Source organism: Pygocentrus nattereri, chromosome 15 (genome assembly GCF_015220715.1).
Source record: "Pygocentrus nattereri isolate fPygNat1 chromosome 15, fPygNat1.pri, whole genome shotgun sequence".
NCBI lineage: Eukaryota > Metazoa > Chordata > Actinopteri > Characiformes > Serrasalmidae > Pygocentrus > Pygocentrus nattereri.
The window spans coordinates 22,605,936-22,632,761 of NC_051225.1; the positions used below are offsets into that span (position 1 = coordinate 22,605,936).

At 38.3% G+C, this 26,826-nt stretch overlaps 1 protein-coding gene across 1 annotated transcript in view; it reads left to right on the forward strand.

Moving 5' to 3' along the window:
- The window catches only part of cntnap5l (contactin associated protein family member 5 like), a 212,117-nt gene that overhangs the window by 38,831 nt on the left and 146,460 nt on the right, over positions 1-26,826 (forward strand). The window contains exons 2-3 of the mRNA XM_017718593.2: positions 17,068-17,178; positions 26,456-26,649. Coding sequence (XP_017574082.1) covers positions 17,068-17,178; positions 26,456-26,649 — 305 coding nt within the window. The remainder of the gene's footprint in view (positions 1-17,067; positions 17,179-26,455; positions 26,650-26,826) is intronic.

Genomic DNA, 26,826 nt, shown 5'->3' on the forward strand with positions numbered 1-26,826 from the left:
TTGGGGACTGTTTTGTCTTTTCAGATTCCAAATAATTAGTAAAAAAACAAGAGTCATCTGAGATGTGGAGTGAGGTTTTATGGACTGTGGAGTCTAAATTTATACTACACTGTAAAACGTGGTTCATCAAATCTACTTAAAAATTACTTTAAATGCAATGACAAGCATTTAAACTAGTTTTATTCAACTCAAAAAACGCTTTTATAGAATTATTCATTCAAAGTATGTATTTATGTTAAATAAACCTAGTTTACAACCCCAATTCCAATGAAGTTCCAATTCCATCCAAGCAACGTCTTTTTCAGGGACGTCCTGCTTATTTCAGCAAGACAACGCCAAGCCACATTCTGCATGTGTTACAACAGCGTGGCTTCGTAGTAAAAGAGTGCGGGTACTAGACTGGCCTGCCTGCAGTCCAGACCTGTCTCCCATTGAAAATGTGTGGCACATTATGAAGCACAAAATATGACAGAGGAGACCCCGGACTGTTGAGCAACTGAAGTTGTACATCAAGCAAGAATGGGAAAGAATTCCACCTACAAAGCTTCAACAATTAGTGTCCTCAGTTCCTAAAGGCTTATTGAGTGTTGTTAAAAGGAAAGGTGATGTAACACAGTGGTAAACATGCCCCTGTCCCAACTTCTTTGGAACGTGTTGCAGGCATCAAATTCAAAATGAGTGAATATTTGCAAAAAACAATAAAGTTTATCTGTTTGAACATTAAATATTTTGTCTTTGTAGTGTATTCAGTTGAATATAGGTTGAAAAGGATTTGCAAATCATCATATTCTGTTTTTATTTATGTTTTACACAACGTTCCCAACTTCATTGGAATTGGGGTTGTATTTACTTAGTACTACAATTTTTTTTAGGTAGATCTGACGAGCCACTGTTTACAGTGTAGATATTACTCAGATTGTGAGAAGCAGAAAAATTCAACCAGCTTCTAAGACTGAACTGTGGAGGTGTGGATGATTATACCTGTGGATTTCTTTGAAAAACTGAAAGTGAGTCTCCTGAAAAGAATGGAGGCACATTAAATACTGAAATTTTTGATATTACATGTAACTGTTAAGGCTTCTGTGTACTTTTTAAGTGTATGTTTTCAGCTTCGTGCCTTGAAGCAGACATATGCACAATTTCTTTCTTAAAAAAGTGGTTCTACAAGAGTTCTTTCATAAAGGTAGTGGTTCCAAGGAACCATGAACACAAAGAACAGTTTGCATTCTAAAATGGTTCTTTTATCTTAAAAGGGAGAATGTGTTGCATATGTAGAACCTTTTTGAAAATGGTTTTATATAACACCAAAAAGGGTTTTGTTATTGTTAGAAGTTTGTAATGAAGAAGAACAGTTTATGTGTTTGTGCTAAATAGAATCATTTTCAAAAAGGTTCTGTAGAGAACCATGTACAACACATTCTCTGCCAATCTGAAGAACGATTCCACCATGCAAAGAACCATATAAGCATGCAAATGAATCTTTAGATGCACATGGCTCTATCTAGAACCATTGTCTTTACCAAACAGCCTTTGGGGAACCATCTTTTTAAGAGTTTTGACCACAAAGTATTAATATAAGAAGTGATTCCAGACTTTTGACAGTGTATATTGCTGCTGGTGCTACAGAGGGGCTCAGAATGTTTCTGAGCACCTCTTTTATTTCTAGATTATGCAAAGACAGGATTTATAAAGCATTAAGAGGCTGAATGGTGCTGTAATGGAATCAGTTTTTCTTAGAAGTCTAAACGGGTGTCTATTTCATGTTGTGCTAAGGTTTAAATTGATTCTGAGACTCACTCACAGTCTGATTAGAACTCAAGGACGATTCCTATTCTTTGCTGAATGGAGCTTTATCGAGCACATCATACTGTACGATCTTTGCAGGGTTCAGCACTTTGAGTAAATTTGTCTCTAATCTGTGCTTCTGATAATTAAATTCAGTGCAAGCTTTATGTGTTCTGTAGCATCTCTCAAAGCCAGATGCTCCACTGGGAAATTAGTTTTGTTTACTCAAATATCCTGCGAGAAAAATTCCTAGAGCTGACAACACTTATCATCAGTGATTACAGTGATAAGGTTTCTTCTTTATTCATTTCCGCACACAAGCAACGATCAGCTAACCAAGCTGAACAGAAAACTTGTGATGTTAAGAGATGTTGCAAGATTATATATTTTAAAGGTTTATGTTTTTAAAGCTTAAACAGGATCAGATTCTGCTGTATAAAGGCCTGAAATGACGTTATCTACAACTATCTTTAAAGTCCACTGATTTATCAAAGCTGCTCCATAATTCAGAGGTTGAGATGTAGACATCATTCAGAGTGAGGTATAGCTCATTATAGAGAAACTTACTGAGTCTGATTTCTTTACTGTGGCAGTGATAGGAACCAGGAGTATTCATGTATGTCTATGATGTCTACAATGTAAATATGGCCATTTTATTTATTACCCAAAATGAACATTAACCCCTTAAAATCCCAGGTTTATTACATACAATGGCTTATTATTCAGTCACTATATGGAATACATAGTGCAAACTGCTTGAACTATTCTTGGGTTATATAAGTATGCAGTAGAACTTTATGTCCACCAGCAGGCCTTTTAAGAGGTTAAACCTAAATGTGTCTTCTGATATTTTATGTGCAATGTTAATGGTCATAAATCTGAAAAAATAAGCCTTCTTTGGGGACTGTTTTGTCTTATAACCTCCTATCTCTCTTCAATAAATATGAAAAAAAAATGTTTTACAGGTGTACTGAAATTCATCATGGCTTGAAGTTGTACAACCCATTTCCAAAAAAGGGATGCTGCAAAAAATGTGAATAAAAACAAAATGCAATGATGTGCAAATCATTTAAACCCTTTATTTAATTGAGAATGCTTCAAAGACAACACATCAAAAGTTGAAACTGAGACATTTTATTGTTTGCTGAAAAATATATGCTGATTTTGAATTTAATGCCAACAAGAAGTTCCATAAAAGTTGGGACAGGGGCAACAAAAAGCTGTAAAGTTGTGTAATGCTTAAAAAACATGGGATTGGGAACTGGTCAGTAATATGATTGGATTTAAAAAGAGCATCTCAGAGAGTCTGAGTCGTTCAGAAGTAAAAATGGGGAGGTTACCACTCTGTGAAAGACTGCATGAACAAATAGTGCAACAATTCAAGAATAATATTTCTCAAGATTGGAGAATCTCTGTATACAAGGGACAAGGCCAAAAAACAGTGCTGGCTGTGATCTTTCGGCCTTCAGGCAGCACTGCATTAAAAAAAAAAGGAAATCGCTGCATGGACTCAAAAACACTTCTGAAAAATAATGCCTGTGAACACAGTTTGTTGCTGCATTCACCAATGGTAATTAAAACTCTTAAATGCAAAGAGGAAACTATATATAAACAAGACCCAGAAATGCCGCTACCTTCTCTGGGCCTGAGCTAATTTAAAATGGACTGTGGAAAAGTGTCCTGTGGTCCAATGAATTAACATTTGTAATTCTTTTTGGAAATCATGGACACTGTGTCCTCCAGGGTAAAAACCACCCAGCTTGTTATAAGTGCAGTCATTCATGGTGATTTGATTTAAAATGCTCTAGAATGGAGTTTCTCAAAAATGGAGCATTTCACATTAAACCTTTCTGAATGACTTTCTTTACATCTTAACCATTTACTTATGCAGAAACTTTGAATAATCATTGGAATTCCCTTATAATTTATCTACGAATAGCTGAGCAGAGCCATGTGACGTTCTTGCTAGCTGTGCGCTTTTCAGTTAGCAGTTTAAATTCTGTTCTTATCCGGCTGTTTCTTTTTTAAAAAGAGACGGTGTGTTTGAGTTTCAAAGTAAGTACACCAGATGAAACCCAGAGGAGGACAGCCAGGTGTCCTCAGAGATGGGCCGGATGGACCAGCAGCTGCTTAGACCAACAGAATGGAAAACGCTGCTGACTAGCATTATGGCTCCCTATTGGTCACAGTAATGGGAATGAGCATTCAGCTTTTTCATTAAGGGGCAGAGAGAAGAGGAGGGGTGTGTGTGTGTGTGTGTGTGTGTGTGTGTGTGTGTGCAGGTTAGTTTTTGTATATTTTAGGGATAAAAGTCAGAAAATTCTGAGAAACATGTCAGAGTTCCTGACTTTCAGCATTCTTGACTTTGAGGATTCCAGGGGATCCTGATTGGTGTTTTTTTTTTGTTTTGTTTGTTTTGTTTTTTTTGCCCAAGCTAATGAACCCTGACTATTAACCAAACCCTCACTGTTAAGCAATGTAAGCCTCAGCGTGGTGTACTTGTCTAGTACTGTTGAAATGTACTGTATAAACTAAGCAAAACTACGTATTTACTTTTAAAACTTGACAAAATGTGTCTACGGCAAGAGACGGTGAGCTAAAGATCTAATATATTGTACCATCCTCCTGCTGCTGACTCGTGCTGCCTTTGCAAGGCTCTGTAGTGGACATGGAGAGGGCCTTGTGAAAAGGCTCATGGTAGGCATGCACTCCCTGTAAAAAGGGACATTTATGTTATAAATGTCTCTGTGAATTTAAAAGTATGTGTACTGGTGATGTGTGTTATTCCATGTCGGTGGGTGTAGGTTTTTTGTGTTGGGGGTTGGTCACCATAGGGTAGAAGCCAACTGATCTCTTATGTGAGTCTTAGTTTCCTAAGGTGTCAAGATCTCCCCACTCTACTCTTCCCATTCTCTGTTTCCTGCCAAGTCTAGTCTTTCTCCTCAGCCATGTGCTTCTGTATTTGTTTTGCTTTTTTGTCTTTTCCCTTGTCCTGCCTGTCTTATCCTTCTCACATGTGTCTAGTTTGAGTTTCTTAAAATGTTTTAGTACACACTTAACCTGAGAATATGTCAACCAGTTTATATTGATGTCCCTCTAGTTACTGAATAATACACAATAGTAGACAAGAGAGGAAAAGGGGAGAGAAAGAGATAGAGAAAGATATCAAGGAAGAGATGAAGGGGAGAGGCAGGGAAGGGTGGAGAGAGAGAAAGAGAAAGAAAGAAAGGGAAAGAGTGAGAGAGACAGAGTACTAGTGGGAGGGAATAATGCAGAGAGAAAAGATAAAGAGAGACAGAGAGAATGTGAGAGAGATAGAAAGAGATAGGGAGGAGGAAAGAAAAAGCAAGAGAAATAATTAGAGAGACAAGGAAGGAAGAAGAGAGAGGAAGAGATTGAAAGATTGTCTGAGAGAGAAGGAAAGAGAAAGAGTAAGAGAGACAAAGACCAAGTTGAAGGGAGCAAGGGAAAGAGAAAAGATGAGTGATAAAGAGATAGAGAGGGAGAGAGCTAAGAGAGAAAGATAAAGAAAAAAGGGGGAGAGAGACAGAGAAATGGAGGAGAGAGCTGAGAGAGTCATATATATATAGAGAGAGAGAGAGAGCTGTGAGAGAGTGAGCAGATGTTGGAGGGTATGGCCAGTAAGCAGTTCAGCAATGATGGTCAGGCATATGTTTGAAAGGTAAAGGCAGCCTTAGTTGGGATATATATTTACTCTGTACCACTGAAAATGCTGTAAAGTGCTTACTCCACTGAAACCAGAGAGAACATTAGATTGCTCTCTGGGCATGGCTAATGGCTCCCTAACCTGCTGTTCATCTGTTGTTTTTCTTGCATTATGAGCATATTTTGTCCCAGGCCTAATGTGTATCGTCTGCACAAGCCAGCTTCATTAGAGCAGCTTATATCTGAATGCTAAGACGAAATGCTGTGGATAGATAATACAGCACATTAAAGGGCCTCCCTTACACTGTACCAGCACATGGAATTTTAAGCATAGCACATTGCCCGAGGAGGATTCAATAGCGGCAAGCAGTCTTCACGTCTGTCTCAATATTTCAGAGGAATTAGGTGGGCGGTTGCTGCCATATTTTGAATTAAATCATTGGTTACTTTCAAAGTCTGGATGAATGATGGACCCCCTGTAGAGAAGCTGAAGCAGCACTAATTCACCTGCCACAGCTTCAGCCTATTTCCTGCCATTTTCCATATTAGCTCAGGAGCTAGGCACCAAATAAAAGTAGGAGATATGGCAAAAATAAAACAGCAAGATGCTGAAGTCACCTTTAGAAACAGCTGAGAGTTCAATTATTATTTTTAATTGTCCGCTAAAATGCTGCATCTCATCTGTCAGAACAAAACCTTCTACCTGTTTTATTGTTTATTTTTAAATGATTACTATTATTATTATTTTTGCCTTCTGCCCAAAGACTGCTGGCTCCCCCCCCCCAGCACATGACTGAGGTGTCCTTGAGCAAGACACCTAACCCCCAGCTGCTCCACAGGCGCTACGGATTGGGCTGCTCACCGCTCTGGGAAAGTGTGCTCACTGCCCCCTAGTGTGTGTGGTGTTTCACTTCACGGATGGGTTAAATGCAGAGGTGAAATTTCCCCGTTGTGGGACTAATAAGGGTCTCTTAACGTAACAGGGGTAACAGGGCTGGGATAAAAATGGTAAATCAGGACAGATTTATTTATCAGTACTGTCGGAACAGAACCTTGTATCTCCAAATTATTAACTTTACAGGAGAAGGAAAAACCGTACTTTTCTTTTAATGAACCAGAATTTTTTCCAAGTCATTTTAGGCCACTTATTTTAGTACATTATCCATGAAATGTTTACACCATGTAAAGGGCAACAGGCATTTTCAAATTATGTCAAAAATTGAAAAAAGTTAGATAAAAGTGAGAAGGTGTCACGGTTGGCCCCTCCCAGTCCTGTCCATGTGTTCATCTTTTGGTTTTGTAACTCCGCCCCTGATTGTTTTCACCTGTCTCTCATTGTTCCGTGTATTTAAGCCCTGTGTTTGCCCCTTGTGTTTGCCCGTCTTTGTATCTTTGTATCTGGTCTTCGTTTGATGTGGATTCTGGTTTTTTTGTCATGTCTGTCCCCCAATCTGTCCATATCGGCTATATGAACCTGGACTGTTTTGACCACGACCCTGGATTTGCCCATAATAAATCTCGCTTATCTCAGCGTGTGCATCCGCCTCCTCGCTCCCCCTTACAGAAGGTTTTCTTCTGACAGCAGCGATATAGATTTTGTTCATTAGTAAAATACCATGGTTATTTTAGGAAAGCACATCTTGCTCAACTCCAAAACAGTAACTTTACAGAAGAAGGCAAAAATTTGTTCACTTTTATTGTAAAGTCACTTTTATCACTTTTACATTTGAAGTCAATGTGGTGAGAAGTAACTTTGGACAATTTCTATAATTATATTATTAAGAAATTTTAGTTCATTAAATAATTTTGCTCCATTCACTGATTTTTGAGAGGATGTAAAAGATGCTCATATTATGCTGAAAATAAAAATGAAAAAAAGAGATATATACTTTTCCTTGGAGTACGATATTCATATCTCAGACATGGAGATATGTGTATATATACATATATACAGAGTCTAACAGGCAAAAAAAAAACTAAGGTTAACATGTTTTAACACATTAACTTCGCAGCCAGGCTCATGGCTGCTTCTGGTTTGTTTGCTCCTTTTTTAATGGGCTGTTGCCCCATTGCCTGCATCTTTGAATTGCAATGGCTGATTAAAAAAGGATTACTTTGATGTTGTTACTGCATAATTAATCAATGTCTTCTTCTTCTTAGTAGTACATAGAAAATGGAAAGAAAATGATAAAATTCAATCATCATTGATTTTGTACTGAAATTGTTAAGCATTCTCAGCCCTAACTGTGACATAACTGATTTTAATAATGATGACATGTCATAATATTCATCCATGAGACCTGTTACTTACATTATCATATTCAAATGACACCTCAGTGTTCTGCTTATGTTTCATTATCAGAATAAAGCTATGCAGGATACTTGTGAATTATTTCATTTTGATTGTAAGTATAAAAAGCATATGTGTTAGAGGGCTGGTTTGTAGATATCAAGATACCCATTTGCTGCAGTTATAGCTCTTCTGGCTAGGCCTTACACTAGGTGTTGGAACATTGCAGTGAGGATTTGATTGCATTTAGCCATAAGTGCTTTAGTGAGGTCAGGTGCTGATGTTGGATGATTGGTTCTGGATCTCAAACTTCACTCCAACTCATTCCAAAGGTACGGAATGGAACCCAATCACTCCAGAGAATGCAGTTGCACTGCTCCACAGCCCAGTGCTGGCAAACTTTATAACCATCTAGCCAATGCTTGGTATTGGGCATGGTGACCTTGTGTAGCTGCTCCGAAGTGTCCCACTGTATTGGCCTTTTTATTACCTTTCTGTGTAAATTATTCAAGCTGTATACGCAACTGAATGCCTGTCTCAGCAATGAGTGAACCTTAAATGAACAGAATTCCCTAGCTAGAATGGCTATCTTGATATGCTTGGACATATTGTGTAACTTCATGTTGGGCAGATTTGGATAGTCTATTGTGAAATAAAGTAACAGGCCTCTAATCTTGTTTAGCAACACTGGCAGTGTGATTAGTATTATCAGGGGGATCAGGCAGACTTGTTTCAACTTATTTTAGTTTAATTTATTTTAAGCGTTCTTTGGGGGAAGACCTAGATTTCCACAAAGAACTTTTCAGTTAAGTGGTTTCAGTTTAGGTATTTTCTTAAAAAAGCATCAGTTGGAACATTCTTCAGGGAATATTGGTTCTTTTATGGTGCTGCTCCAAAGAACCCTTTATATTTAAGGGCATACCTGATCAACTTGCTATTATGAGAATCTATTGCTAGTGCTTGGAATAAGGAATTGGATCATGCCTTTTGTCCTTGGAGAAACACTGCATTAATTTATTTACAGGCCCTGTGCTACTTTGTTACAATAATTGAAACTGTCTGCAGATCTTTACTGCTGAGTGATCTTGGGGCACTGTCATATATGTGATATCAGTTTAGTCCTAAATCATACGCACAGCTGTTGGTCCATGTCAGATATGCTTTGCAATGAGTGATGGACTTCCTGATATAAGTAGCTTCTTATCAAATGCTATTGCTTTGATATGTGATGCCATGGCCGTTCATGTCTCTTTGATGTCTGGAGCCATTAGTGTTCATGGCTCCCCCCACCCCTTTCCTTTTATTACTTTACTGCGGCTCTGTAGTTCACACCACAGAATCCATCTTGCTGATCCTACAGCCATAAACAGTGCACTACGTACATGACTTACCTTTACTGAGTTCATGGCTGTTCATGTTAAATTTTCGGCATGGCTATATTGGCAAAACCATCCATATAGACAAATTAATGCATCGTTCAAATGAGGTACTATATACCAGACCAAACATGCTTTATTGTCATCCCAAGCAACATAATGAAGCAATGACCCTCCAAGGCCTCGGTGCAACACACGGATGGCCTGAGTTTACAGGATACACAATTCAGAAAAACAGGGGAACCTGTGATTTTTCCATCAGTCCAGCAATGAAGGGCCTTATTCAGTGGTCCCCAACATGCAGCTCTGGAGCCACATGTGACTCTTTTACTGCACTCTTGCAGCAGATTTAGATTTTTAGGTGAAAATAAAATAAATTTGCAGTAAAATAAAGCTGTGCTGTACGTTTTTACAATGAGTTAATATGTAACTGCTAAATTACCTTTTAAAAGGGTTGGTGCACAGACTGCTGGTTACATAACAATGCAGACAACAATCTTGCCTAGTTAGTAGCTAACAAAAAAGCAAAGAAAGATTTAAGACAAATTTGGAATTAATGGACTGATTTGCATTCATAAGCCCTCCAGCTGATTTCCTGATACGTTTAATCTGCAATGAGAAACTGACAAACACTAAAAAAGTTAGTCACCTTCTCCTTCGTCAGCTTCTAGTTTGAATGTTCCTGTTCCAGCAGCAGTACATTCTCAGGCATCAGGCAAGGTGGAACAGGAAAATTCAAACAAGGAGGCGATGAATGAGAAGCTGACTTCAGCCTTATAAAAAGTCCAACACTGCAAGGCATTTTACAAGAAAGTATTCCTCTTTTTTGCACAATTTTCCTACCAGAGATTTGATAAAAGCTTAAAGCAGAGCAAAATAATTCTGAGTTTTTCATTTATATTATATTATAGCCTACTACATTTAGTACTACTGAGGCATATTTCCAGTCAATGGTAAAAAGGAAATGAAATGTTGTGGCCCCCAAGGTGGTTTGATTTTTTTGACAAAATGTCTTTTCTTAACATTTGGGTTGCTGACCCCTGGTCTAGTTTTGGAACCTACTGAAGAGTGGGGCTAAAATGACCTAATGGTGTTGGAGGATGTTCTCCTCTCTCATGTCACACACACAGCTGAAGTCAACAACAGTTTATCAAATGATTTACTCGTCCAGTTGAGGACAAAGTCATTCAACACTATTACTTGACCATTAAGTGCACCACAATGTAAACTGGAGTGTTGATGTGAATGTTGCTATTTTTTTTTTGTTATGTAGGCCATTACACACCAAATGCAGCATGAATACATTTTTGTTTTGCTTATCAAAAAGATATTCTTTGTTTCTCAAGAATCAATCAGTGACATTGAGCAGGCCACTTTTCATTTTGGAAGTGAAACCTCCTCATTCAGAAGATTTATGAGGGTTTTCATGTACGTTACTCAGTTTGATGCAGCTGAATCAAGCAAACCCTTCTGACAATTATGAAGAAGCTCTTGTTGCTGGGATAGCTGATCAGTCATCAGTCATCTTGCTGATCAGCTCTTGTTGCTAATCAGATAGCTGATCAGTCATCTTGGTTGTTGCCAAGCCAGCAGCAGAAGGAATGGTAATTGGTGAAGTAAGTTCATATCACTTTAAGGCAAGTAAATTAATGTTTTGTCTGACAGATCACATTTGGTCATCAGCTATACAATTATTTTATACAATTAATGTTTTAATTAATTTCTTCACGTCCAAATAAATTATCCAAATAAATGATGCTTAGTTTCTAAAGGTCTTGGAAAGAGGTTGCTAAAGTAATGAAAACTAGTGAGGAACCTATTAGCATCGATACTATACTCCATAGAATGAATGTTTTGTTCATATTTTCTCACTTGAGAAGGAAAATATAAGCTTTACATGTTTCTGTGTTTTTGTAGACATTTATGTAAGTGTGTAAGTGTGGAAAAGCACACTTTATCATTTCATGGCAGCACAACTAGTCTAAAGTTAAGCTCGTAATCAAGATAGCTAATATGTCAGTTCAAACTAATCCTATCCAAGAAGCAAATTAACTCTTATTTCACTTTACATGAGTTGAGTGTTCACATACAGAACAATGCAGTATATCATTTTATGTCTGTCAACTTAGTGTAGCCAATAAACTAAGCTAATAGGTAACTACAGCAGCATAAAATGCCCAAATAGACAAATAACCTTAAGAAGTGCTGGTTCTCATTTGGACCATTTCTGTGACAAGATAGTATGATACAATACAATCTTATGCAATACTAAACAACTTAACCACACAACCTTGTATGTCTATTTTGTTATGTAATTTGAAAACTCCTATTGTCCTTTATATTGTATGAGCACTTTTTGATAAATGAACCAATAAAAATGCTCAAAAGTAACTAGAATAGCATCTTATAACTAAACTTCCATTCAAAATTCTCCTGTAAGGTTGGCATTTCAGAGATGCAAGGTTCTATTCCTGAAAAGATATTATGAGATACACAATAAGTTATATAAGAGTGTGAATTGTGGAAAGTGTGCATTCCTAAATAGACAGATCATATATATATTAAATCTCGCTGTCTCCACACATGCCTCCATCTCAACATCGCTCCCCAATGTTTTATATCTATCTATCTATCTATCTATCTATCTATCTATCTATCTATCTATCTGTCTGTCTGTCTGTCTGTCTGTCTGTCTGTCTGTCTATCTATCTATCTATCTATCTATCTATCTATCTATCTATCTATCTATCTATCTATCTATCTATCTATCTATCTATCTATCTATCTATAACATATAACAATACAAATGCCAGTGAAAATCATAGTTTCAATAGTGCCACAGTTTTCTCAGCATGTCTCAGCATGATACCTTTTGGCACGGTTATATCTTATTTATTTTCTGCTCTTTACTGTTGTTCTTTCTTTCTCAGTACTTTATTTTGAACCTAAAGACCTCTGTTCTGGAAAAGTGTTGATTGCCTTTATAAATGTCGGTAGTGCTGTCATCCTCATGATATCACAGCACAGGAAATTTCTTAAAGGATAACTGGATGCATGTTTCTTGGATAAAAGTCTGCAAAAACCCACAACTGCTTTCTTGCTCTTTCATGCAAGCATTGAGGCCTTGAACCTTTACTGATGGCTGGATTTCTATAGAAATATGAAGAGTGAATGAATTCAATCTAAAGATCTGAGCACAAATGTAGTCAATGACACACTCAGAATGCCATCTTTAGCTGTACCAATGCTGTGTTCAAAATACAAAGCTAAAAAACATGGTGGCTTGATTGTTGGTGACCCTTAAAAAATCTAAAAGGAAACATTTAAAAAGAAGATCAGGTTCATTTATGGATGAGCATAACTATCTAAGAAACATCTGGTCTTAATGCTCCTATTCTCAGTTCATACATATATTTGGGAAAAAAATCTTTATTTCATGATGTTATAGAGTTTTTATTTTAATCACTGAATTAAGGTTAGGTCTGTGTTAATATTTGAAATTGAAGCTCAAAAAGACAAGCAATTATGAATGTTTTATACAGCCTGTTTTCCTCATATTCAGTTTAAATACTTAAAGTAGAGAATACTACAATACTGAAAATATTTTTTTTAAATTTCACATATTTTGTGGAAACATTAAAATATACTTCAAGTAGACATTGTGTCCTAAAATAGCTTACGTGTACTTCATTACAATATAATGTTTTTCTGATTTAGAAGAGAAAAGCACACAGAAGATGTATCTCAACATTATGTAAATATTATTTATGTACATTGCTGTTGTCAGAAGAAAACCTCATATCTCCAAAATGGTAACTTTAGAAGAAAAGGAAAAAGCATGGTTTACTTTTAATGTGAGTCATTTGGAAAAGACTTTTCTCCTAGTAATTTTGAGATATTTGATCCATTCTTCATGAAATTTACATACAATGTAAAGTGCAACATTTTGAAATTATGTAAAAAATAAAAACTAAAAAATAACAAAAATGGGACATAAAACTGCAAAGGTTAAAAATGTTTTTGTTGAATGTATTTAAGTGTATTGAAATCATTGTTTCAGTACATTCAGTTGTATATTTATAATATATCTTGTGTAATGGCATTTATGTAATTACAAGCCCAAATCCACTCATGTTTTTCAAAAAAGCACTCAAAACCAGAACTAAATGCATTTATTATATATTTCATTATAGCAAATTACAATTAAAATACACTTTGTATTAAAATACATCATAAGCTGGTCCCAGATAATACTGTTTAGAAGTACTGAAGTAATACCTTTTGGATTAAATACACTTTTGAATATTTAATTGAATTGTTCCGTCACAAGCAATTATAACTGGAGACATATCCTAAAGTTCCATATACTCAGGAAAAGAAATGCAGTGGCAGAGTCAGAAGAAAGCCTCAGCTGTCAAGAACTAACTTGACTTGAAACTCAAAATAGAGGTTTATAGCAGGTGAGTTTGGCATGGACACAAAAAACAGCCATGCAGAAAACGGTCTCGTCCCCTCTGTGAAGTATGGTGGTGGATCTGTGATGTTTTGGAACTGGTTTTCTTCCAAAAGCCCTGGACAATTTATTCTGATACATGGGATTACAGAATCCATCAAGTACCAGTAGAAACAAAATCAAAACCCTGATGGTCTCCGACAAGAAGCTCAAACTGGACATACTTTGAATCTTCCAGCTGGACAATAATCCAAAACACATCTCAAAATCAACACAAAACGCTGACCACAGAATTAAGGTTTTGCCAAGGCCACCCCAGTCCCCTGACCTAAACCCCATACCTGTGGGATCAGCTGAAGTGGAGAATCCACAGTGTGGACCTTGAAATCTGAAGGATCTGGAGAGATTCTATATGGAGGAATGATCTCAGATCTCTTGCCATGTGTTCCCCAGCCCCATTAAGCATTATAGGAGAGAATTCAGAGCTGTTATCTTTGCAAAGGGAGGCTGCAGAATGTATTAAAAGGAAGGGATTCCAATCATATAGATTTGTGAAAAATATTTATTTCATGATAAGATTTGAGTTTTGTTTTTGTTTTAAAATCATTATACATCAAATAAATGTTAGCCTTTTGGAAATATGTTGAATTAAAGATTAAATGTATAAGCAACCTTATTGCTCTTGTTTACCAGCAGTGCCAATATTTGCATAGGGCACTGTACATATGTGAGAAGGTGCAATATAAAATGTGCTATAATGTGGCTGTAATATGATCATACAACACATTTAGAATGAATGTTTAATTTGCTAAATCTGTAGCAAATCGTGCAACTTGTACATACCTACCTACATGCCTACTAATCACAGTATGTTTTTAAGTGCAGTGTTTAAAAAGCACAGTTAAATATTGGGGCTGTCAACAACCTCGGGACAAAACCAAAGTTGCGAGTTAGGTAATGAAGAGGTTGTAGTGTTAATAAAAGAGCTTCCTACTAAGACACTCTGCAGGAATGTAGTCACACTCCAGCTTAGCAAATGAGCTTTGGAAAGCAATAACATGGATAGTAAATGCCATAGGAGTCACTATGGCTTTGATATGCTACTACTCATAACAAAATTCATTAATAACTGTATATGTAACACAAACAGACAATCAGCAATCTTCATTTTGGAAGAATGATGTGTATTGGCTTACTCTTGATCATGCATGAGTCTCTTTAGTAGAGCTTGAATCCTAAAATTATGGTCCACATCCGAATACAGCATTAAAACTTTCTGTTCTTGAGTTTTGCATCCAGACACACCAGAGGCTGACAAAACTTTGTCCGAATCAGCCCACATCATCAGGTTTCAAGAGCAAAACTTTCTTGAGCTTGAGAACATTCCACCTGAAACCAACCCAAACTTGCCTGGTATATCCGAATAAAACATTATAGGATAGTGCCAGATAAAAAAGTGTCAATAATATCAGTCATTAGATCATGGGTAACAGAAAAACATCATGATATACTCCAGTAATCACCTTCTAAACCAAGTTCATAGTGTAAGGTCCAGCTGTTGCCAGCAGAGGGTGATGGTGGGAGGAGCTATGGACTAATCAGGCTAACCTGACACACCTGTAGCCTCCTCTACTTAAGAATGTGACAAATGACAGTGTTTGTCACACCTTTGTAGAGGGGTGACCGGTATGGTACTTAGTCCAAGAAAAGAAAACTTCCCCAAAACCAAAAAGTGGGCTGAGAGGAGAGTAATTGCCCCCAAATTACTCACAAAAGGAAAAAAAAAGAGAAAAGAATCCAAGCCGTACAAAAGAGCAAACAAGTGAAGGAAAGCCTAAAGATGCCTTCCTGTCATAATCACGGTGGCAGTGTCTTTTGTGTTCTCAATATCTTTTTTTTCTCAGTTCTAACTCAGCCTTTGTTTGAGCACATTGCTTTCCATTGTTCTACATTCCACCTTTTTTTCTTTCCCTTCCTTGAAGGGATTCAACCGGGGTCACCTGTGTGTCACGGATCGGTACAGCGGCGGTTCGAATCCGTCTCTGGGTTACCGGATTTGCAACATCAGCAACACGTGCTCTTTTACCCCAATAAATCTCCTTACTTTCCTTTATTCTCACTGGCTTTCAGTTCTGCACTTGGGTCTGCCTCCCCGCCGTCCTGTAACACAGTGCTTTAACTAATTTATTCTTGAAGCAGTGCTTTGAAATACCACCCCCAATGTTTACAGTCTGGATAAACTATCCATACATCACTCTTCTTATGCTCTGTGGTGCGGGTACATATTATCCTTTCGCTGTTTAATCCTGGAAATGTGTAAATGTTGTATATGCCATTGATCATATAACACCAATTCATAGTCAAATGAAATAAATATATAAACATCTACTCACAAGTGTGGTCTTCATGGACCTCTATACTAAATTGTCAATAACCTGAGTGGGAAACTCCAGCAAACCAAATTAAAACATTGTTAATGACAGTCGTAAAGAGAAACTAAAGCAGGGGAAAATCTGAAAAGTGTGAGGTGTGATGTGAGAATCAAACCTTCAAATATGTCAAGGTCTACTGTGAAGGTGTTGAAATCTGATGTTGACACTTTTTTTCACTATAATTAATTCATAAAAGTGCTATAAAAGTGCTGAAATTCTATAAATTGGCCTTCTCTGCTTCCAGTATCCCTTCTTTACCTGATCCTTTTGCACATCAAGTGTAAAACACACAGGTCAAAATATTAAATTGGAGAACAAAAAAGAACATGTATGAGTAGCTCACACACTGTAGCATTACATTTGAGAGTTAATGGCTATAGCAGACTAATAGAACAATTATATATCTCACAGTAGCATTGTACTTCTTAACAACAACATCCATAGAACTTGACAAGATTTAAGCTCGATCATTACATGTTATAAGCTTCAAATGGCTGAGTATAGCTGTGTAGCACCACTGTTAACATAATACAACAAATGCCATAGAAGTGGTAATATAAACTAGCAGTGTTGCATTAGTGTGAATTAGGTCAATGTAGGCTTCTTATGATGCATGTTAACATGTTTGTTTTAAGTGTATAAGAAAATGATGTGTTCACAAGTAGACTGTTTAGACTCCTAGCAAAACTGGGTATTTTTGGAGCTAGAAGAAGCAGTGTGGGCTTATTTTCAGCTTGGACTAGGTGTAAGTTAGCCCCAAGTTAGTCCGTTCTTATTTGTTTTATGGCCTTTTGGTGGTACGATTGGCGTCAGGTCCATGGAAGGGCAAATGCCCATAAGCTTCTAGTCATTTATTAACTGCAGTAAAATAATGTGGATGCCAAAAATGACTCTCTTCTTTGAAACAGAGGGAGGACCCCACTAGTCCATTTATACCAGCCACCCCTGAAAACATGCACAGTTTTATAGGCAGAATGTGGTGTTTAGATACTAGCAGCTGCTGCATGTGCCATTGTGTCTACAAACATGTAGTAATGTCATCCTATTTTCTGTCTCTCTCTCTAGATTACTGTGAAGATCCACTGGTGGCATCACTCCCTTCGGGCTCCTTTCAGAGTTCGTCAAGATCCTCTGACAGCCACTCGGCACACTTTGCGAAACTCAACAGAAAAGATGGTACATGGTTAACTCCACTTGTATTATTTCAGCATAGTTAGTGTGGGTGACACCGAACATATTGTCAGCTGTTACACAAGGCCCATTTGCTACATCTTTTTGAATACCAGTGCAGCAGTACATGGCAATAAGACATGAAAACAAAGAGCAGAGAAAAATCTATCCTTTTTCAGAATGTCTTAACAGAAAAGCTTTTTTTTTTTAATACAGAGGGTAGTAGCTTCAGCCCCCACGAATACTGCTAGTCTGCAAAAGGTATCACTTTAATGTCAGGTAATGTGAGAGTGAATGTCTCTGTCTGGTGACCTCCAGCCAGGCTGGCTGAGTAAACATCCATGTGTTTTAGTGGCCACGTAGGCAGCATTGATGGTGTTGTCTGTATTGTGCAAGGGTCACTTAGGTGAACTTCCTGAAAGGCCTGACAGAATGCAATACAGAAAAGTTTTCAGCTTTTTTATGTGGAAAGACAAAAATTCAAGTAGTAAGGGTGATCGAGAATGCATTTAAACTTCAGTCACCTCAGTGCTAATCTGATTGAACAAATTGTCGCTGTATCTCCAAATCAGCCACTTTACTGGAGAAGGGTAAAACATTTTTGCAAATTACATATTGCAAATATTTCATAGATGTTGATATAAGAATATTTTACTGGCAATCATTTTTGAGTGTTTTAGTTGATTCATAAATGAATTGTTCACAAAATATGAAAGGCCATGGGCATTTTGTTCAGTGAACACATTTCAGATGTTTAATTGACTTGGACTTTAGTCTAAAATCTATTTGCTTAGAATACCATATTGCTTAATTATGTTTATTTTATTAAAATAAATGACATTCCATATTGTCACTACCCAAACAATCACAAAACTACTGAAATGTTAACAAATGTGTCAGTAATGTCTGTTTCGGTAGTGTCAATATTCGCAAATTTAACTCAAAAGTGCCAGCTAGTATCTGGATAGCAAATGCAGCTTTGTACACACATAAAATAAACTATAGTCATTAAAACACAAATGTTTTTTGATAGTGATCATTTTAAATGTTACATAATGTTACGGTTTTAAGACTTTGGGACACATTTACCTCAAAACAATGAGATCCAACTACTCACCATGTGGCCATGAGGGATGGGGATGCAGTGTTGCTAAAATAAGGCTCAGCTGATGGACTAAAACTGTTTTGGTAATGACAGGAAAGTGTTGTACAGCCTTTTTTGGAAAAATAATTCAAATTAAGCTCATGATAAATCTGTCAACTTCAATTTCCACACAATTTTCTTGATTCCAAAAATCAAGATAAAAGCTTTCCTGACCTTTCACACATGCACTTTTTTAGTCATATCCTATTCTATCTTCTAGTTAGGACTTCCCCAATGACACAATACTGTCAGTGTTAGGAGGGCAAAAGCTAGCGTAGACTTCCTCCGAGGCCTCTGAAGTGCCACTGCATCTTTTTGAACTGACACCAACCCAACATCATTGGACCACTGAACATGCTTTAACGATCAGTTCATTTACATCAGCAAAGGCGCCTATGCTGACTAGCATTGTGCTGGGTGATGGGGGGGGGGCATCCTACCCATCTGGGGAGCAACCTACCCATCCGGGGAGCAAGGACAATTATGCTCTCTTGGACTCCCAGCTTTAGTTAGCTTTCACATCACCAAGGATCAATCTGATGATAGGGCCAGCGCTTAGACGGTTACGCCACTGGTGAGCCCCACACATGATATGCTGTAGTGTGGTTTGTGGGGTTTGATCCCTGCACTACCCATACCTACCTCTGTAACATGATCAATTTGTAAGTTACTCTTATCGAGAGCATCTGTCAAATATCATAATTATTACAGGAGGTGGTTAAATGTGAAAACAGTCCAGTCCCCAAAACCTAGTAGAATTACCATGACTAGCCAAACATGATCCAAGTGAAAAATACAAGCAGCGTGTATTTTGTACAAAAAATCAGCCCCTTGAGTCTCTGTGGTTGCTACTGAGTGAGAGTGACAGTGTGATGTTTCGGCTTTACTTTCTACTATAAACGTATCAATTGTAAGCCACTTTTTGTTACTAGTTTTATATTTCAGTTTGTTTCCTTCTTGGTCCAAAGTAAAATTCAGGCAATCTATTGATGTATGAAGTGTGGTAAGATGTATTTTTCAGACAGTCAGTGAGAGCAAAATATCTCTCACTCTGTGTGCGTGTAGGTGCAGACTAAAGCCCAGTCCCGAATGGAACCTCAAGCTCTGCAGTCCTCCTCAAAGACTGCAAGAGACCACGAGTGTTTGGTTCAAACATGTGAATTTAGCTCAAACTACAGGCTCTACATGTCCCAAATGTGGCATAGCGGTTGTACCCTTTTGAAATCAGGCTACTTTGCTTATGAGCAGTATCTATGTTTATATTACAAAAATAAAGCTTCACAGTAACAAGTTTAATTAATAAACAAATGCATTTTCTCCCATCTGAATATCTTTCTCTTCACCATGTTGATCAGCCAGCTGTAAACAAACCCATCTACTCTGATTGGTCCTCAGTGGTATATCTTAGTTGCTTTTTTCCAAAAAAAAAAAAAAGGGTACGTCATTGCATTCTCAGGCTGCAGTGAGTGTACATAGAGGGCGCTAGTGAGCACTCTTTCAAATGGCAAAATGACTTACAACAAGGGTTGCCCAATCCTGGTCTGAGAGATTTACCACCTGGCAGAGTTTAGGTCCAGCATAGTCTGTCACCCCTGAGCCACATAATGAAGGCTTTCAGAAACCTCTGAATAATAGAGCCTCTCCATAATGGTAGATCTCTAGGACCAGGAAAGGACATCCCTGGCCTACAGCCTCATGATCCTCAAATGCAATTGTGGACGGCAGCACCATGAATCATGAGTGCACCATTTTGGGCTGGGATAAACTTAAGTCACTTCGTGGAATCAAGTGTAAAGCTTTGGAGTCAACTGTCCATTCTCAGAATCAACGCTTTTTGGGATTGGCTCCAAGCCCCACTGGTAGCGTTAACCCTGCCTTTGGACAGTATTGCTTTAACCTCTGATATATATGGTTTAACAAAAACTAAGTATTCCTAAAGTGTGTATTCCCCAGCATCTACTACACTGGGGGCCCCTGTGAGAAGGCTACCCAAACCATGCATTCAGCTTTTGGAGATGAGCAAATGGGTAATCGCTCCTAAATTACAGTTAAAGAAAGTCCTGAATTTCTGTGATTTTCCTGTTGGCTATTTGATAAGCAAAGAAAGACCCAGATACCTTAACAGAATGTAGTGTTGTCGTCTTCCAGCAACTTCAGAATATGAATTTCTGAGACCTCTTTAGCTTTCTTTGAGTGCTGAGCATACTAATGGATGTTCAATAAGCAGGCTCGATTAACACTAATTAAATCAACAACTAAGACAATAGGGGAGGTATTCTCTGGCTGTTTATTTTTAGGACAGCAATGTCAGTTGATACATGTGTTGGTCAAATAACAATTACACCCAACAGGAACAAAGTGGTTCTACACAATTAACCTAATAGTTGTATACTCCCTAGACTTAGCATGGTGCCAGCGTTAGCCTTGTCAGGCACTGTACTTAAACAGAGGAGTGCCCCGTGAATTCTGTTGATGTTCTTTTGCTTTCTTGCTCATTTTATTCCAGGGAGGCAGCAAGCAGTTTGATTAATGTAATGGTACAAAAAGTGATTTGTAGAAACATTTGAGAAAGGTCCCCAACCCATTAGACCCTTAAGTGAAGAATACAGCATAAATACAAGTTTACACCAAGACTCTTCATGAGCAGAGATACTATATATTCTCCCAGTGAGGGGCAAGATTTAACCTCATGCACATATACAATGTCATTGCTATAGTCGGTATTCTCCAAGCATCATCTTGCTTTAATTATGATGGACTTGTAACTTTCTGGAATGAAGTTTTCCGTCCATTCCTCTGCTCCCCTCAGACACTCAGTTATCAGCTTGGCTGCGCTACGTTAGGCCAAACCCTCCATCTCCCCCAGGCGTTTGCTGCTCTCTCCATGGCACTGAGTCAGGAGCAGCAGAGGTCTACTCCAATGTGAGACAGGCCCCCCTGCTCATTCCCAGTCACTGCTTGCCTCTGCTGGACGTGCATAGACACCAAATGTTAAGTTCTCTTAGTGTGCTTTCAGAGATGTGCTGCAGAAAACCCAAAGACAACAGCATCCAGGTGCTTCAACAGATACATGGATGATTGCTCATTAGACACACAGACCTTTTGCTTGCAGCCTACAATATAAGTGCACTTTAGGTATATAGTTACTAACTGTAGCCCAGCTGTTGCCAAGCAGTTTGTCACCCACCCCCATGGAACCCTATGGAACCATCATAATATGACTGCTGAATTAGCACAGATTGTGCATGGATTAAGACAACTGTACATGTATAAGTTGGATGTACAAAGAGTACCATACAAAAGTCCATGCAAGAGTCTCATTTATTAAGTGACAAGGATCAAAATGGATCAAAAAGTATAAGTTTTTCATGTTTTGGGAAATATTTTTGAGGAGATATAAGGTAAGGGGTAAATTGCATAAGTAAGGGAGTCAAACAAAATAAATGAAACAAGATTTTCCAAAACTGGTATTATATTTTATTACGATTTATAGAGAAAATGGGACTCTTAACAACCATGCAAGATCTGGTATACTATCAAAACGGTCACCATCATGTAATCAGTTCTTAAAGCTTTCATCTTTTTTCGTCTTGCTTCATATCTGAAAAAATCCACAAGTGTTTCTGTCCTTTCTACTGTCAGAAGAAAAAGCAATGCTATGAAGCCATTACTAAGAAAAGAAAATTATAAATCAAACAAAGCTGCTGGTGTTCAACAGACAGAACAGTAGACTGACAACCACAGAAACCTCTATGTTAATGAATGCCTATGAGAACACTTGGATCACTAGAAGCAAAACAATGCAGCCGATTTTCTGGAGGTGTGAAAAAATATTCCTGCAGATTTCTACCAAAAAGTAAAAGCAAGTGTCTATATATAATGATAAATGCTTTCGTGTGATTTTTCTGTTATATTTAATATATATATATATATATATGTGTGTGTGCTTTTTTCCTGACACTTTTCTACATCGTACCAAAAAGATTTGTAGAAACATTTGAGAAAGGTCCCCAACCCATTAGACCCTTAAGTGAAGAAAACAGCATAAATACTAGTTTATACCAAGACTCTTCATGAGCAGAGATACTATATATTTTCCCAGTGAGGGGCCAGATTTAACCTCAAGATTTAACCTCATATTAAATGCAATTACTTGCATTTAATAATTGTTTTGACATGAAGGGAAATAAATGAAAGGCTGGTCTTGGCATGGTGCCAAGACACCTAAATAAAAAAAAGACCATGTGAAATGTTGAATTTTTCCCCAAGATAGGCAAGAATACCAATATAACTGCCTATAAAGGGATTTCAACCTCAACTGTTAGCATACAGAACTGTAACATTATCCACTAACATCTAATTACCAAGAACTTGTGAACTCTTTTTACAGTGCCTGGCATAAATCCCTGTTTTTATAATAACAAAATTTAGTTTAGCACCATTACAACTGACATTGTTTTGGATATTGCTCAAAATAACCAGTGTCATGCAATGTGATGCACTTATAGAGACTATTGGTGTTTTATTGGCAAGGTTTCCAGAGCTCTAGGTTACTGGGAGGAAATCTCAAAAGGACTCTCGTACTGAACCAGAGGTCAACAAACTCTATTCTGTTCTATTGCTGAAACAAATCTTGAAAACTGGCCATGTAATACATAACTATTATTACTGTCACACACACCAACCAAGAGGGCACTTGTACAGACTGGGGGCAAGGAGGCAGGGGCTCAAGCTTACCATTGGAGTTGATTTGTGCACATGAATATAAGAATGTTCCACTACTCAGATCAAAAAAACATAGTCAGTGGGGGTCCTATGGTGGTCTCTTTTCATTGATGGGAGGAAAGAGGGTGACCTGATAAATTGTAAATATCAACAAATAGGCTACTGTCAGTAATTGTACACCTACAACATGCATCTAACAAACTGGCAACTAGATGTATTTCCTCATACAGCTTTGATTATGCTTTCCTACTTGTACAGCTTTGTGGATTGGACATGGCTTAGCTAATGACCTTGGTTGCACAATCCAATTACACTTTGTATGTGAGGCCAGACCTATGCACCTGTCCTCAGGCAAAAAGCTTCACAGCTGACAGTGACCGAGCGATAGAATGTTGCTAATGAAAGATGCATAGCCAGATCTCTGCTCCAACCTGCCTTGAGGCAATACCAGTGAATCCTTGACCTGAAGCTGACCTCTGTCCTTCACCATTGCCACATTGACGGTCTTTTCATCAGCTAGAAATTCTCTCATCCTGCTCAATTCGACCCCTCTGAACCCCAGCCTGTGTAGCAGCTTAGACTAATGTGACATGGTAAGGAGTTATTCTCCAAGGCAATGGATAGTTTCCCAGTGGAGCCTCTTAACGGATGTGGCTATTTATATTTTTCCAGGCTTTATTCCAAGCAAACAGAGGCGAAGCGGGGAGTGCCTTGGTGGTAAGGTCTGTAGTGACTTGTGTGTTTATACAAGCAGAAACTGACGAATTATATTTTGCAGATAGTACAACCCCAATTCCAATGAAGTTGGGACGTTGTGTAAAACATAAATAAAAACAGAATACAATGATTTGCAAATCCCTTTCAACCTATATTCAATTGAATACACTACAAAGACAAGATATTTAATGTTCAAATGGAACTTTATTGTTTTTTGCAAATATTCAGTCATTTTGAATTTGATGCCTGCAACACGTTCCAAAGAAGTTGGGACAGAGGCATGTTTACCACTGTGTTACATCACCTTTCCTTTCAACAACACCCAATAAGCGTTTGGGAACTGAGGACACTAATTGTTGAAGCTTTGTAGGTGGAATTCTTTCCCATTCTTGCTTGATGTACAACTTCAGTTGCTCAACAGTCCGGGGTCTCCTCTGTCGTATTTTGCGCTTCATAATGTGCCACACATTTTCAATGGGAGACAGGTCTGGACTGCAGGCAGGCCAGTCTAGTACCCGCACTCTTTTACTACGCAGCCACGCTGCAGAATATGGCTTGGTATTGTCTTGCTGAAATAAGCAGGACGTCCCTGAAAAAGACATTGCTTGGATGGCAGCATATGTTGCTCCAAAACCTGTATGTTCGTCAGACCACAGGACACTTTTCCACTTTGTGTCAGTCCATCTCAGATGAGCTCGGCCCAGAGAAGCCGGCGGCATTTCTGGGTGTTGTTGATATCCTGCTTTCACTTTGCATGGCAGAGTTTTAACTTGCACTTGTAGATGGAGCGACGAACTGTGTTCACTGACAGTGGTTTTCTGGAGTGTTCCTGAGCCCATGTGGTAATATCCATTACAGAATGATGTTGGGTTTTAATGCAGTGCTGCCTGAGGGATCGAAGGTCACAGGCATTCGATGATGGTTTTCTGCCTTGCCGCTTACTTGCAGAGATTTCTCCAGATTCTCTGAATCTTTTGATGATATTATGGACTGTAGATGATGAAATCCCTAAATTCCTTGCAATTGCACATTGAGAAACGTTGTTCTTAAACTGTTGAACTATTTGCTCACGCAGTTGTTCACAAAGTGGTGAACCTCGCCCCATCCTTGCTTGTGAACAACTGAGCCTTTCAGGGATGCTCCCTTTATACCCAATCATGACACTCACCTGATTGAAGATGAGCCATGCTGCTGCACTCTAGATGAATTGCAGAAGGCCTGATGGCTGCATAAGAAAACCAGCCAAGAGTGAGTTGCAGTAGTCAAGCCTTGAGATGACAAGAGACTGAACTAGCCCCTGTGTGGCCTCTTGAGTGAGAAAGGGTCGGATCCTCTGGATGTCATACAGGAGAGACCTGCATGACCGAGTCATATTCTCAGTATGAGCTGAGAACGAGTACTGGCCATCCACAATCACACCAAGACTTTTTGCCTTTTCAGATGGAACAATCAGAGTGATCTCAAATGAGATGGTAATGTTCTGATGAGGACCTGTAGTTGCAGGGATGAATAGCAGCTCAGTTTTGCTAGGATTGAGCTTCAAGTGGTGAGCTGCCGACATGCCGAGATGGAAAACCTGGGTGTCAGAAAGTGGGAAGGAAAGCATTAGTTGTGTCACCAGCATAGGAGTGGTAAGCGAAGCCATGAGAGGTTATTACATCACCAAGAGAACGAGTGTGAAGTAAAAAGAAAAAGAGGACCCAGATGACACTTTGGCTGATCTTGATTGCCTGGAGCTTCTCAGTCACTGCTATAAGGGCAGTTTCTGTTGTGTGCGCCAGTTTGAAGCCAGACTGTTTGAGGTCCTGGAGCTAGATTGCTTGGTCAGGAATTTTTGAAAGGAAAGAAAGGAGTGATACAAGTGTTACCTATTAGATAGACAGATCTATTAGATAGATCCCATTGTTTTGAACTGTGTCCCAAAATCTCAAACTAGTCTGTTACCTTTTAGAAGTGTCAATAGCGAAGCACACATTTTCTGCTGTTAAGTAGCTTTTTTATGTTTTAAAGAAAACATTATGATTTTATTTGGGTAAAGCTGTTTACAGCTGTGTCATATACTGGTCATATACTTGGCTGGCATTTTTGAGTCATGCTTAAAATGAGCTACAATTGTTACTACCAAAGCAGTCACTCCTGAAACATTTGGTAAAGAAATTATTCAAGAAATCAGTGCTATAAAAAAGATCAAATTTATCTAAATAGGTATTTATCAGACTCTGTTTCTTTCTGCAAGAAAGAGCAGTTGTACAATTGCCAACGAATAACTAATTCAGAAGGTAAATTTTTAATTGGGTTTAATTGATCAATCATGACCGTGAGCTCAGTCAAGCATCTTTTTTTTTTTATTTACATCAGTGACATGCAGTGATCATGAAAAGGAGAGATGATACAGGCTGGAACTGTACAGTATAATGCAAACAAAAGCAGATCACTAAGCAGCTATCGGGTCAGCCACACTAGAGGTCACTGGGTTTTTTTTTTAACCACTGTGTTGTAATATTACACTGCTCTGAGGTTTGTCCACTGTCCTCTAGAGATGGGTTAGAGATTGAATGAAATGAAGATAAGGGCGAGCCACAACAATGCCAAAATAGATCCCTTTTTTCACGTTGGCATCTTTCCCTCTTTTTCTCTCTCTTTCTGTGTCTCTTTCTCTAATCTCTCTCTCCATGCCTTCTCCAATTCCTTCTGCAGGTGCTGGTGGGTGGTCTCCAGGCAGTGAGGATCATCGACCCTGGCTACAGCTGGACCTAAGGGATCGGCTAGAGATAACGGCTATTGCCACCCAGGGCCGATGGGGCAGTTCAGACTGGGTGAACAGCTATCACCTGCAGTACAGCGACTCTGGCCGAACCTGGAGATCCTACAGACAAGATGACGTGCCATGGGTAAGTGCAGAACTGTGACTGTATCCTGCTATAATGAGCAAAAGGTATGGTGAGTCATTGTTCACACATTAAGACATTGTTTATTTTGGTCTACTATTCTAAAATGGATGTATGTATTTATCTCATGACGATGTTTACTATGGAAAATAATGTAGCACTTGAAAGTACACAGTCATA